Source organism: Cyprinodon variegatus, unplaced genomic scaffold, assembly GCF_000732505.1.
Source record: "Cyprinodon variegatus isolate N-32 unplaced genomic scaffold, C_variegatus-1.0 Scaffold514, whole genome shotgun sequence".
NCBI lineage: Eukaryota > Metazoa > Chordata > Actinopteri > Cyprinodontiformes > Cyprinodontidae > Cyprinodon > Cyprinodon variegatus.
In genome coordinates, this window is record NW_015150967.1 from 448,417 (window position 1) to 462,405 (window position 13,989).

At 34.7% G+C, this 13,989-nt stretch overlaps 2 protein-coding genes across 17 annotated transcripts in view; one reads left to right on the forward strand and one right to left on the reverse strand.

The window, feature by feature from the left end:
• Positions 1 to 13,989, forward strand: part of sorbs2 (sorbin and SH3 domain containing 2) — a 66,734-nt gene that overhangs the window by 8,699 nt on the left and 44,046 nt on the right. For 9 of the 16 annotated variants that reach the window (XM_015390816.1, XM_015390829.1, XM_015390817.1 and 6 more), the window contains exons 3-7: positions 7,408 to 7,463; positions 8,720 to 8,809; positions 11,000 to 11,026; positions 11,168 to 11,292; positions 11,537 to 12,163. In XM_015390816.1, the coding sequence (XP_015246302.1) occupies positions 7,454 to 7,463; positions 8,720 to 8,809; positions 11,000 to 11,026; positions 11,168 to 11,292; positions 11,537 to 12,163 (879 nt within the window). In that variant the 5' untranslated portion in view covers positions 7,408 to 7,453. The remainder of the gene's footprint in view (positions 1 to 7,407; positions 7,464 to 8,719; positions 8,810 to 10,999; positions 11,027 to 11,167; positions 11,293 to 11,536; positions 12,164 to 13,989) is intronic. The other 7 variants (XM_015390824.1, XM_015390832.1, XM_015390826.1 and 4 more) reach the window with 4 other exon arrangements.
• LOC107094921 (COMM domain-containing protein 5-like) lies at positions 13,041 to 13,732 on the reverse strand. Its single transcript, XM_015390834.1, has 2 exons — positions 13,484 to 13,732; positions 13,041 to 13,323 (listed from the first exon to the last, which is right to left on the reverse strand). Exons 1-2 carry the CDS (start codon positions 13,602 to 13,604, stop codon positions 13,067 to 13,069), a joined length of 378 nt encoding a protein of 125 aa, XP_015246320.1. The 5' UTR covers positions 13,605 to 13,732; the 3' UTR covers positions 13,041 to 13,066.

The following is a 13,989-nucleotide window of genomic DNA, read 5'->3' on the forward strand; positions in this document are numbered from 1 at the left end:
TTTAGTTCTGGTTCTAGGTATGCAGAGCAGGCTGGAGCCAGAAGACCTGAGTGGTCTGGAGGCTGTTTTTTAATGGGATACTGACTATAAGCTGTGTGCATTTGATTAAGTTAGACATGAAACGTGGGCTAAAATGTCTTATATTTAGCAGGTTATGGCAGTTTTTTAAATTTTAAATTTCCATTTTGTTTTCCTTCAAAAATATTTTCCCTTTTTTGAAGTACTTATTTTATATTTCACCTTTAAGTCTTTCAATTTTTTCCCCTCTCTATAAACATCAAACCCAGAAGCTAACCACATTCTAGATTCTATATTAGAATGGTAACATAATAAACCCTCCAATTGTCAAATCCTATTCATTCTTCGTCCCTGATTCCCCGACTCCGAGCGAGAGGAATTGTGTTATATAATTACATTAGTGCTCCCAGGCTGATGGCTTTGCTCGTTAGTGCAGTTGTGATGCAATCTGCAGAACACACGGCCCTCTGTTATGTGCAGTATGGGCAGTGAGTGGGCATGCACGGTCAGCATTTTGACCTCCTAGGTCCTTTCATACAGCCAGGAGGGGGGTCTGCTAATGAGTTGCAAGGTTGAACAAACAAATCCGATAACGTAGACTTTGTTGGAAGTATCTGTTGTTCAACTAGTGGCAGTAATGCGCTGTTTGAACAGTTACACTCATAAAGCTTCCTTGTATGATGTCCTGCATCTCACAACGAACAGCTTTGTGCTTTTGTAAAAAAGCTTTGAAACAATGTTTTGGATGAACTCTATTGATGTGTTTGCCTCTGTCAGTGCAGTAAAGCAGTTACAGCTTTTGCTTTGATTTGACTGAATTCTTAACATATTTTAACAATTCAAGTTCAAGCTCATAATTTCAATCTAGCCCAGGATTTTAGAACGTTATGTAACAGAGAATGTTATAGAGCTTTGTTCAAGCTTTGAATTTACTCACTAAGGCTTAATAGAAAATGTGCAAAACTCACATTAATAGTTTAGAATTTGGTTTCTCTGATGCTTGGTCAAATACTTTTTTTTAAAATCTCCTTTCTTACATAAAACTATGATTTCTAAGTATTAATAATGCCTCCTTAAATAGTTCTGCACAATTCCTGTTCTGCTTCTAACATCGGGAGCAAAAGTGTTAACTAAAGTAAATCGTATCATTACAAATTTACCTGACAAACTGGCTTTAGCTGATTGTACTTAATTAGTGATTTGCACAGTTAGCATTTTGAAACTGTCTTTGCATGTATATTGAAGAGAAAGTAGAAGGTTCCTTTGAAAAATTTCTTTGACATCCCTGTGCTTTTTTAAAGATATCAGAGTTATGAAAGTGGCTAACTTTGAAGGTTTTCCTGCTTGGTAAACCTAACAGTTTTGTTACTGGGAGTGTTTAACTACGTGCACTGAACATTCAGTTTAGTTTTCAAAAGGCTGTTCAGTAGTCTTACTAATTGAAATCACGAGAAAAACTCTCTATATGTACTTTTTCAGATTAACTTAACTCATCCACGCTCTTCTTATTCCCTTGTTTACTTTCATGGCAGCCATTTACCTCCCTTTGTTTTACCACAAAAATGTGCCACTAAAATAACTTGGCTTCAGTACAGCAAATACAAAAATGCAGTAATTCCACGTTCTGCCTTTTTCGGATGTGTTCCTATCTGCCTGTCCTTCTCAAAGTCTCAACTGAGATTTATGTTGGCCCTCCAGTATTTTTTTTTCTTTTTTTTTTTTTTTTTAAAGGGAAATCTCCCTTATCACCAGTTTGATACCACAAATGGCCTTTACTTTGCTCTTTAGTTTTACTCCCATGATTGAGTGAAATCCTTGCATTTACATGCAGTGGGCCATCGTTGTAGAAAATATATTCATTTTTGCTCCTACTGGATCTGTTATTAACAGCTGACAGGCTTTTCTGTTCACAAAGAGATGTTTAGAACATGTCTCTGTGACAACTTTAAAGTCTTTCAGGTCTTAAAATAGATTTTCTAAGGAGCTTAATCTGCTGACATCAGTAAAGTATCACTGCCAGACTGACCACTCAGGGTCAGGGTCCTTGAGGGCTTTATCTCCATTAAGTACTTGCTGTCTACCGTTGTGTCAAAAATAATCACCCAAAAATTAGGTTCGCTTGGAAACGCTTTCTAAGTAAACTAAGTTTATTCATTTTATACGAAAAGTATTGATGCAAGAATCATCCTAACCAATAGCCCTCCATAGATCACCTGTGGTGTTGGGATTGATAAAATAGGTTCCACTTTATAAAATTACCTCAATTTTGTCCAGAGGATGATGCTAATGTCCGCCACTACTCAACAGGTTGTTAGAAGGTGCCCACATGGTGTCAGTTTCCTGAGAAAGTAAATAATGATGAACTGCCTTTTATTTTTTGTTTTTTTGTTTGTTTGTTTCAAACCTCTCAACCAATAGAGTTTTTTAATCGGGTATATTGATTAAATATACCCGAATATAATATAAATATTAAACTCAGGAGACCAAAGAAACATTGACCAAAGAATTCAACCTCTTTGCTAAATTCCATTTGAGAAATGATCTTATTTGCTGAACTAAAAGTTTTTGGCCCTCATATATTTTAATTCATCCGTTGAAGCATTTCTATTCTAGTGTTATGAGAAAACTAGATACCGGAATACATTTTATTATTAAACATGTTTAAACCATCTGTAATACAACATGTCCTGGAATGTGCATCTTGATACTATTTGTAGTCAGAAACAAGGTTCTTAAATAATTTTTTTTTTTATGCCACTAAGTAAAAGGTGAAATACTTAAAATAAGGCTTTTCAGTACAGAGAAGTGTCAACAGCTTAATGGATCTTGACGGCTGGATGTTCCACCTCACAGATTTCTTTGGTTTATAATTCCTTCTTGTGTATTTGCAAACCCGCTGCTGTTACAGCCAGTAATTATATACACACAAGTCTCCAGAGTGGCCCACCAATGTCTAAATTGCAGACAGAGGATAAACCACTGCAAAATAAAAAATAAATAACTTTGTGAAAGTGAACCTACCAAATGCTTTGGCATGTACAGTTAGGAGAATATTCAGAGCAGCTCATTGAAAATAAAGGTTCTTTTATTAAAGATAACATTTGATGTATTTTAATCAAGTTAGATTTGCACTCTGGATCATTGTGCCGCTTTCTGTTATTGGAAGTGATACCATGAATGCTTTGAAAACAATTGGCTGCCAATTAATTTAATATCTAGTCCACCTATTAATATAAAAAATATTTTATTTGTAACCTACTGCAAAAAGCATAATCTTTGAAGGGTTGCAGATTTTGTCTTTAAAAGCTTTTTTAAATTCTGCCTGTGCACATGGGCAGAGCAGTAAAGCCTGAAGCAGTTTCTTCAAGCGTCCTGCCCTAACTTTACACCATGGTCGCAGCTGCTGTGTCGCCGCTGATCTGTCTCAAAGAAACATGATGCTGCTTATAACCTGACCATCATTTGGATGCAGACAGCCTGCGACGCCAGACCCATGATTTACTCTTGTGTGTATGACTGTGTGTGGCTGTGTGTGGGCGAGCGTTACTCGTGTTGTGGGGACCTAAATCAGTTTATGCAGCCATGTTATGGAGACTGATTGTCATATTTTGTTCAGGGATAATGTCTCAAAATGAAATGTCAGTCATCCAGGCTTTGAAGTTAGGTTATTTTGTAAGGTGAGCTTAAAAGATGGTGGTTGTGCTTAGAGTAAGACTCAAGAAGGCAGGTATAAGGCACTATAATGTTATTTACTTATCAGCTGTGTGTGTTTTGGTGCATTTTGTTTCTTAAAATTACATTTCTGATAGCAGACTCGACGAGGGGGAGCCTTGCAGTCGGATGTCAGATTTTCAATAGAGTTTGAGACCACAGTGTCATTTAGTTGTTATATAATACTGAACAAAGTAAAAGGGCTTAAGATGGTACAGTAAATGTTTTTAGAACTATATATTAGGGCAAGAACTAGCGATTAATTGCTAATTGATTAATTTGTTAATTATATTTTTGATGAATCAATTTATAATCAGATAACAAAACTTGCCTTATTTTTAACATAATTTAAACCAGGTGGAGTTGAAATATAGCACATGAGGCATTCTGCAAAAAATTTTTTTTCATCTTGGCTGTTAATTTTTTTATTTACTTTTCTTTTTTTTACAATTTCAGTATAATTACTGCTTTGAATGGGTTGCGCTCTCAGCTGATGCTGGCATGTTTTACACTCTACCCTCCAGTTAACGATTCTCAGAAAACTACCGTAAATCATTTGTTGATTATTTCAGTTGTTTATTAGATGATTAATCACAATTAGTTATATTAATTATATTATTTTGTAAAAAAAAAAAAGTTTCAATCTAATGTATCCCTTGAAGGACCAGTTTGTTTGGCATGTGCTTCATGCAACATAAACAAATAAAAGGAAGAATGATTTTTAAAGATATTATGATGATATTTATGCTAAGGAAGCTTTTTTGTGTGCACTTTATACTAATGATTATTTTTGTTTTAATAGAGCAATTCGCTTTTAGAAACTTTAACCAAAAAGTAGAAAAATGCCTATCTTTTTAAATAATAGATTTGATATGGTTAGATAACTCAGTGTATGAAACTGATACAAAGTTCCATGACAGTTGTTTTTCGTTTCTAAATAAATGTAATTAAATCTTTTAGAACAGCCAACTATAATATATATCTAGCATAGCACAAGAACACAATAAGATTTTGACAGCCATGGCTTGGTGGCTTTTACTTTTATTATCATATCAAGGAAATATGTGGAGGAACTGCTTTTTCAATAACAAGTTTTGTTAAAGTGTCCAAGTATTAGGACTGGAGAAGAGCAACATCAGAACTAAAGACATCAGATTTTCCCAGCAGAAAAAAGTTTATGCAGCCATGTTATGGAGACTTATCGTCACATTTTGGTCAGAAGTAATGTCTCAAAGTAGCAAATGTTTTACTATAAAAGTTATTAAAATGTAATTATATTGTGTAGAAATAAACAAATGTCAGAAGTTGCTCCTTCCCTAGCTGTCGTCTTATTTCAGCCTGGAAGGTTGTATTTCAGATCAAATGAAGAATGATTTGCCTTTCATCCAGAGTCACTCATCACTGAAGCCTTCTTCTAATGGTCAATACATTCATGTCATGGTATGTTTACATACCTCTTCCAAAATAAGCTCCAGTGACAACCATGGTTGTTAACACTTTACTTTTCAATGGAAAAATAGGCCCCAGGGTGTTATAAAGTTGCACCAAATGTCTGGAAATGCATGTTATTCTATGTTATAGAATGCAGCGTGTCATTATCGCATAGCTTTTGTGTCCAGTAGAAATAGAAAATCCCTACTGCTTTTTTATTTGTTTGGATGGAGTCGCTTTATTGTGCTAACATTATTATACAGATTGGCACAGTTGAAATATGCACATGTATTTATTTTGTGCCGATTGTAGAAACTTAAACAATGTACTTGACTACAGCTTAAAAGTCCAACCTCAGACTAAACATATAAAGAAAGTTCTCCACAATATAATTTAAAACTTACAATATCCTACTGTAATTTAGCAGCCACCATTCATGTTTTAGAGAACATACACAAACATATACAAATTATCTTTAAAAAAAACTTTTTATAACAAGATCCACAAATGTTGCATTGGTATGTGTGTCTGCCTGTGCGTAATACAGTGTCAGCAATCTGTCAACATTATTTATGAAAACACATGCTCTATGGCATCCAATAGAGTTTGTTACTTCATGTTTGCACCATGGGCCCCAAGTCCCATGATGACAGTGTATTATGTACTCAGGGAGTAATGCAATGCATGTTCTTGCTTTTAGCTTTTGATGTATACAATGTGCATATTAACCATGTGTCATTAGCTGCAGTTCAAGGAAATTGGCTCCAAATAGCTAATAGATCCAGGGACGCATGGATTAAGTTGGATAAACATTGTAATCGACATCATTTATTAGTGCCAATAGAGTTATTTGTGTATTGGTTGTGCTGAAAAGGCCTTGCAGCAGGTTTTATATTACCTACATTGAAAGGTGTTTTGTTCTAGTGTTTGGTTTCACAATTCTTTTTAATATTGCGTGTAACATCTACTTCATCAATTAGTATCCAAAACTTTGAATTACGATTATTTCTCCTTCTGCAACTGAGCAATAAAAAGTACATGATCAGGTCTGTTTCCATTACATGTAGTATGTATATATATATATATTTTTAATCAATTTGGGCTTTTTTCTGTTTGTGGATTATTTTGGATTTTTTTGTTTTTTGTTTTTCTTTGGGACAATACTCCAAAGATTGATAAATGGGTGTTATTAGTGGATAAAAAGTGCACTTATTTTGCACTTTTGACATTTACAATTGGTATGACTGCCCTTGGCGCAACAAACCTGCTTGTGTAACACGTCAGCTTACATTTACAAAGTGTACTAAGATACATGAAAATGTGACAATCAAGTTTCTGGCTGCTTTCTTAGCAGAGTAGATACATGGAGATAAAAGCAGTCCTTTCACATCTTTTGGTTTGCAGATTGTGTTGTAGTATTTGTAGATTGTTTTTTAGTTTTTCATTCTTCAACTTGTTGTATATGTAACAATCAAGTTTCACCTTTAGCATTAAGCTACACTTTGATTGTTTGAATTAACTTATGAAACATAACATTGTACCCAAAAATGATCTCATGTCTTCCTTATGAAATTTACACCTCTAGTCAGGCACACATACTTCAAATAATCAGGACAAAAGTAGTGTTGGAACAAAGACCAAAAGTTAGCTGCATTCCACCTCAAAATGCAAGAAATAGTGTTTCAGAGAGTCTAAATTTCAACCTTTTGAACCCCCAACACCGCACAAAGCCTAAACATGTGATACAGCCTATGAAATATTCCTAGCTAAAAGCTTGCACTAAAGTCACAGTAGTATTAGTGGATAATGTCTAACCAAATACAAAATTTACCAAAGGAATAAAAATGAAAAAAAAAAGTTTTGATGTCTATTTCTGTGGTTAATTAGCAAACCCTTGATATTTTGCAGTTCAAACTATTTCAAGTTTGAAAGTATATTTGTTCAAAGTATATTTATAAACAGTATATTTCAGAACATCGATGTTTGGTGGTTATTGTAGCTTTTGTCTTTTGAAATAAGCAAGTCACCAGAAACTGCCTGCTTTTGAATTTCCTTGACCAACCCAATTTTAAGCTAAAATCTTTAAAATAAAAAAGTAACTTTTTGCATTAGCCTTGTAGAATACATTTTTAACTGTGGCTGCGTGTCGGTACGAGTCCAGCTTTTTAACACTTCAAAGTAAAAGGTAGAAGAGTTTTCTTTTTAAAAGCCTTACTTATTTTCTTTTCTTTTTTCTTTTTTTTGCAGGGAAGTGTGCGCCCCTGCAGAAGATCAGTAAGGAGTCCTCTTCAATATGAATACAGGTATGGACACAAAGACATTCAAATTAGCTTTAGAAATTGCAGACTCATCTTTTTATCATTCCATACCAACGTTATGCTTGACAAAGTATAATAAATAAAAAATGATTACTATTGTCAGATTTTCTTGTTTTGAAATCATATATTTTTGCCAATAAATAAATTGATAACATCTTATTGATTAGTAATACTTTTTGCAAAGCTCTTTTGCAAATGTACTATGTTACAGAAAGCCAGTTATGTTTAGCTTAAGAATAACTTTTTAAAACTGTGTCAACCACCAATCAGTGATAAGGGACTTGCTGGAATTAATGCCAAAAATATATCTGAGATATAAGCCTTTTCAGACATTTGGTCAGAGAGAACCAGATTCAAACACAGATGAACAGTTGCAAGGCAAGTAAAACTTTTTTTAAACAATAGAGTAGCCTTTTCAGCAAAACAAAGGTTATTTACACTTTCAGGAACTTAGGAAAGCTGAAACTACCTTCATAAGACTAATGCTTTAAGTTTTGTACAAAGTACAATGTTGTTTAAAGAACAGGTTTAATGCTAGTCCAGGAATTTGGACTTCCTCTGTTAGAGTTGCGCTCATGTTAAATGTTAATTTCCTTAACTTGCACATTTCTGTTAACCTTTTCTGTTTTCCATTTTTCATTTGATTCATTGAGATGGCTGTAAAGAAAGAGTCTGTTCTCTTCATTCAGATGGCAATAAAACAGCTTTTCTTAGGTTTAAAAAAACCGAACCATTGCTTCATGCATCGAGACAAAAAGTACACAATCATTTTATATGAATAATTGTTTTTGATAGAATTTTAACCATTAATACACTCACACACTTCAACCATTAAACTAAAAATTTGCAGTTTAGCACCTTTATAATAAGTCACTTTCCATTATAGGTGAAAAGATTAAACCATAGTTGCAGCTAACAGTCATCTTTGCATTAAAAAAAGTTTTGATTGTATTAAAAAGGTATTAAAAGATATTAAATACAATGTAAGAGCTCCTGTATACACCCTGAATGTAACAAACAAGTGGCTCTTGAATATTAAAAAATTATAATTAATGCAGAACCAAACAACTGGCGTGCTTTAATATAAAGTAAGCCTTTCAGATGCATGCGCTTTGCTCTGCTTATTTTCGCTGTTCATATTTGTGTATTTGTGTGTTGATTTTATTGCAATCGTGCATGTGCATGTGTGCTTCTGCTTCTGCTTATGGCTCAATGATCACCGGCCTGGCTGGAAATCTCAGATAGCGGAGGATATGCTCGCAAAAGTGTGGCTTTGTCACTCATACTCTCTCCCATGAAGAGGGTCCAGAGCTCCCCAAATCTGCCCACAGGTACTAACACTGGCAAACACACAGATTTTAGCTTTTAAAACATTACAAAATTATAATTCTAGTGAAACTATAGCTGAGCGGAGTTGGTGACAGTATAACATGCTTAAGATGTTGCATTGTAAGAAAAAGGCTCTATAGAGTGGTAAAACAGTTTTTTTTGGATGGCATATGTTTTTGTGTGTGAAATTTAGTTCAGTTTTGCATTTCTTTTTATTTATTTATTTTTTTTTAATCTACATTCTTGGCCTTCTACATAAATGAGCTATAATTGAAATTTTTAGAATTCAATGTTAGTTTGATTTTTAAAGTTTACAAAAATTTTCACATTGAGATTAATCTCTCCTCAATGTTTATTTTTGCTAATGTCATAGTCTGTTTACTTGTTAAAACATGTACGGTAGTTTCAACAGAAATGAGTACCTAATTTATCTTTGTGTGCTCACGGATGCACTCTTCACTTCTTAAAAGCGAAGTGTGAATTAGAACAGTTGTTATATAATTCCCCATTCTTAGAGAAACTTGCAGTCTAAAGAGTATCCTCAACTTCTAAAAAGATGATTGTATCGTGTCAGCTTTGGAAAAGTTAGTTTCTCCACCTTCGCTATTAGTAGCAAGTTTCTTTATGCAGTTGAAAACACCAGCAGAGTAAACTGTTGAATCATTTTAACTTGATTCACCTTATCCAGTGAAGTCACAAAGGTTGTGAACCTCAAAAAAAAAAAAAAAATGTGTCCATTTTGTAATTTATATCTACAAACCAGGCATGTCCAACACCTGATGTGGATCCCTGAATTGTACAACAGGTATTTATAAAAGTGCCTTATAAAACCAATGATCTGTTATCTCCTTCTATGGAACTAGCTTATGGTCTTTGATAGGTTTGTGGTTATATTTTGCATTTGAACTGCTGCTACAAAAAATCTCAAACTGTCCCAAGTCTCCCATTGAAAAAAACTGCTGATCCTGAGGGCCTTCTGGAGAAGTGCATTCTTCTCCCACCAAGTAGTACGACGCTAAGATCATAGTTACTGCTATTTGAAAGCAGACCAAGTGTTAACTTGGTACACTATTTATATAGCTGGAGAGATTCCGTTTATTATGGCCACATGAGGAGATCAAAATATACATTCAGTTGGACTACTGATGTAGATTTGTATCTTCTAGTAATACATTTTTTAAATTATTGAAATTATCTTTCAAATTCAAGCACAGTATTTGATCTTGTCCTGTTTACTTAGAGCTCTAGAATGACTTGGGTTACTGTTTTTTTTTTTTACTCTTTGTTTACTAGACTAAAAGCTAATAATGTTGCACTGCTAAAGGACAACAAGGGTCCTAACAAAATAAGGAAATGATTATCAACATTCTGGTTAATTTTTTACATTGTATTATGGTCTTTATCTTGACATGGGAGGGCCTATTTTATTTATTTGTGCAAATTTTAATTCACCGTCTTTATTTGTTTGTTTGCTTGTTTTTTTAATAAATCTAAAAAATAAAAAAAGGAAAATAACTAATATTTGTTGAGAAACTAAAGTATGTATTGTCAAACAAGATTCTGTGTGAAATCTCTAGTTTTACATCCATTGAAGTCTATGCACCTCAATAATAGAAATGCAATGCAATTTCTTCTCTTGCCTTCCTTGTACCTTTATAATGTACTCTTGTATTTAAGGTGATTACTGTATGCATTATTTAAATGAAATGTGTTGTATCGCGTAATTCCACTTTATGCATTGGATATAACAGATTTTGCTCAATCTCACTGGTTTTATGTTGTAAGCTTTTGTTCAGGTTTTATTTCTGCAAAAAAAAAAAGTCCCCCAAAATAATACTTTAAACAAACAACACTTTTAAAATAAATTCTTGACTAATAGATTTAAACATTTTCCTTGTTTTTTTAGATTTATAATCAATGCCGTCTTGTTCTCTATGAAAACAGAGTAATGGTGATATAAAGAGTAATATAAAAGTTTTTTTTTTTTCCTTTGGTCTGTTCTTTTATTAAATCTTCCTTTTCACCACTTTGCTTCTCTACCTCACAGACATTCTTCTTTTGCTATTACTTCTTTAGCTCGAATACAATTTTTTTTTTTATGTAACGTGATAATGATCAGCTGTTTTAGAGACATAATTCAACATAGCAATCATAGAGGCAATTCTGAATATGTTTGCTATTCTGTTTTTCAGGTAATGATTCTCACTCATCAGACTTTGGTAAGTTGCTCAACCATTTAGAAAAAAAACAACAAAAAACAACACAATGACCGTAGCCAAAGAAGGTGTAAAATGTCTCTTAACTAAATGAGAAATGTGTTAAATCAAGTACCCTCCAAAACATATTATTATGGTCTGCAGATTCTTGGCGTTCCCACAGTGCTACTGATGGTTTAAAGAATGGAGATGCCAGTAATTCATCTCTTGCTGCTAAAGGCTTTCGGAGTGTCAGACCCAACCTACAGGACAAAAAGTCTCCTCCACAGGTACATTTCTCATACTCTAGAGTGACATAAAATTATTTGATCTTTTTCTATGGATTGTGAAAATTATGTAATTTGTTGGTCAATGTCATTATGGCTGGAAATAAGGGATTTTGCTAAGTGTTTGTATTCTTGAACACATTCTTAAAAGAGCTTCATAATGGAATCTCTGTGCTGATGTTTGTTTTCTTCCTTATTTCTACTTGTTTGAACTTACAATGGCTTCTGCTTCTGATTGGCTAACAAGGATGTTAGTCCCTTACCACTGCCGCCCCCCAGGAGAAAGAGTTTTAACCTCTTGCCTGTTGGCACCAATCCTCCACACTACAATTCAGTCGTTGATCTGGCTAATGACTTTAGTCCTGGAATGCTAACATTGACTAAGAATGACAAAGCACTATTAAAAGAGTCCTACACTCTTAGCAGCACATCCTCTTACTCTTACTCAGAGACAAGTGCAAATTCACTCCAACAGGTTAATCAGTCCACAGCTGCAAATGACATTAGCAACTTCAGTGCATCTGCCACTGACAGCACACAGAGGCGTAAGGTTTCTTCACTTAAACTCACCCCTGTCACTATCCCGGACCCCCCTTCTCACCTTAACCATCAAACCGAAGCCTCAAGCTCCCCTCCACCATCTTCCCCTCCACAAGCATTTTTAAACCGTTCCCATCCCCCATCACAGAGGACTTCAGTTTCTGTCCACTTGGGTGCAGAAAATCAAAAAAATCCAGAATATTTGGCTTCAAATCCAAGAGTGGAGGTAACGGTCCCTGATCAAGATCCAAATCAGACTTCAACTCAAGCTCCATCGCAAGAGATGACAAAGCCTCCTACAGTTCCACCAAGACCTTCGCCTGCACAAGTATTGGTACATACCTGACTATCCAGTGCAATAAGAGAAAGACGCATACTGTTTGCTTATTGGTCTTTGCAGTGTTTGGACTTGGTAGCACCAAGAGTGACTAAAAGGCTACACACTTGTTGCATTAGTTGAATTTGCAAAAATATACTATGTGAAACATTAACAGTGTTGGTGCTAGAAGAAGGGGTGTCCCAATTTAGTTCTCTTGTGCCTAACATTCATCAAATCATTACAAAGTACATTTTTGTTAGATTATTTAAAAAGCATTATTTTTAGCTTTATACATATCTAACTGCAAGTTAAACATTTCCAATGCAGAAATATATTGAGTTCTAAATCATCTAATAGGCTTTATAGTCATTTTATCCTAAACATTAAACATAATAATCATATTTACATAAATATATCGCCATGAGTGTCTCAACAAACTTATGTCACCATGCAAACCAAAATGGTGTAGATTAACATGGATCCTTTTTAGGTATGTCATCATTTTTAATAATTGATCTCTTAGGGCTGGGCGATAATTCAATAACGATATATATCGATCGATAGACGTGTGGCGCAATAGAAAAAAAGAGAGTCGATAAAAGTTCGATAAAGAAAACCAGTTTTCCTTCCTTCTCATTGTAGCCTAGCATGTAGGTTTATGCTACTCACTACTTCCTCCCAACCAATCACATTCGCGGACCCAGGCACGCCGTCACNTTTTTTTTTTTTTTTTTTTTTTTTTTTTTTTTTTTTTTTTTTTTTTTTTTTTTTTTTCACCCAGGAAGCTTTTTCAAATAAAAAAATTCCATTTTTGAATTGAAAAAGCTTCCTGGATGGGAAGCAAAACATCTTCAAACTTGGAAACAAAGTCCAATGGATTGTTTTTACCTGTTTTTGGAGTGACTATGACCTGGACGACTAAGAATCCTCACCAAAAAACAGATATAAACTTGTTTTCTGTGACTGAATTGAAAGCACAGCAGCTCCATCTGCCTGCCTCAGAGGAACACTCACCTCCTGTTTGAGTGAGGACGCTGGGAGGCGGATGGCCTCTGAAAGCACCCTGTGCATCCCAGCGATGATGTGACTGAGCCTCTCCTGTGGGATGACACTGCTTTCAGCGATCGACTTCATGATCTCCCTGCAGTCTTTTCCCTCCAGTGCACTGACCACAGCTGCACAGAGAACAACACGAAGCTGATCTTTTCTTTTGTAAATAGAAATTACAAACTCACTTGTTTATTTTGCAAGATATATTAACATAGCTGCGTAAAAGTAGCCCAAAGATCATTTTGTAAAACAAATTATGTTGTTTTTTTATTGTATTGTATTTACCTTTGAGAAGTTTTCTAAACAACTCTTGATCCACATCCTTCAGATTTTTCGACATCGACTCTATTTCTGGTGGTATTCTGCCCCCCAAGAAGCTAGTGTCTTTTACGTTGCTTAAAGACATGGCTAAATGAGTCGCTATCGGAGAAAAAATGCACAAAAGAGGCAAGATTGAAGGAAAAGAGAGTGATTGTTTTCATTGACGTGAGAACTTCCGACTTCAGGTCACATGACATGTGACGGATGGCAGTTCTTTTCGCGTTGTCTAGAGTCTCGCGAGAACAGCTTAGTTCGTCAGAAAAGAAAGGATTAGCAAATGGAGGCTGTAGCCATGGTCGCTGTGTGAAAACTAAAGGTTTGTGCGCTGATGTTCGCTTTAGTTTTTACTTGAAACGTTTTCTTTTGTTACTTTTTAAAATATTTTTCATCATAAAAGTTTTTTAGCTACCGCTGTGTCGTTTGGTTACCGTTAGGTGAACAGTTGTTTCACTAGCATCCAGCTAGCGGTA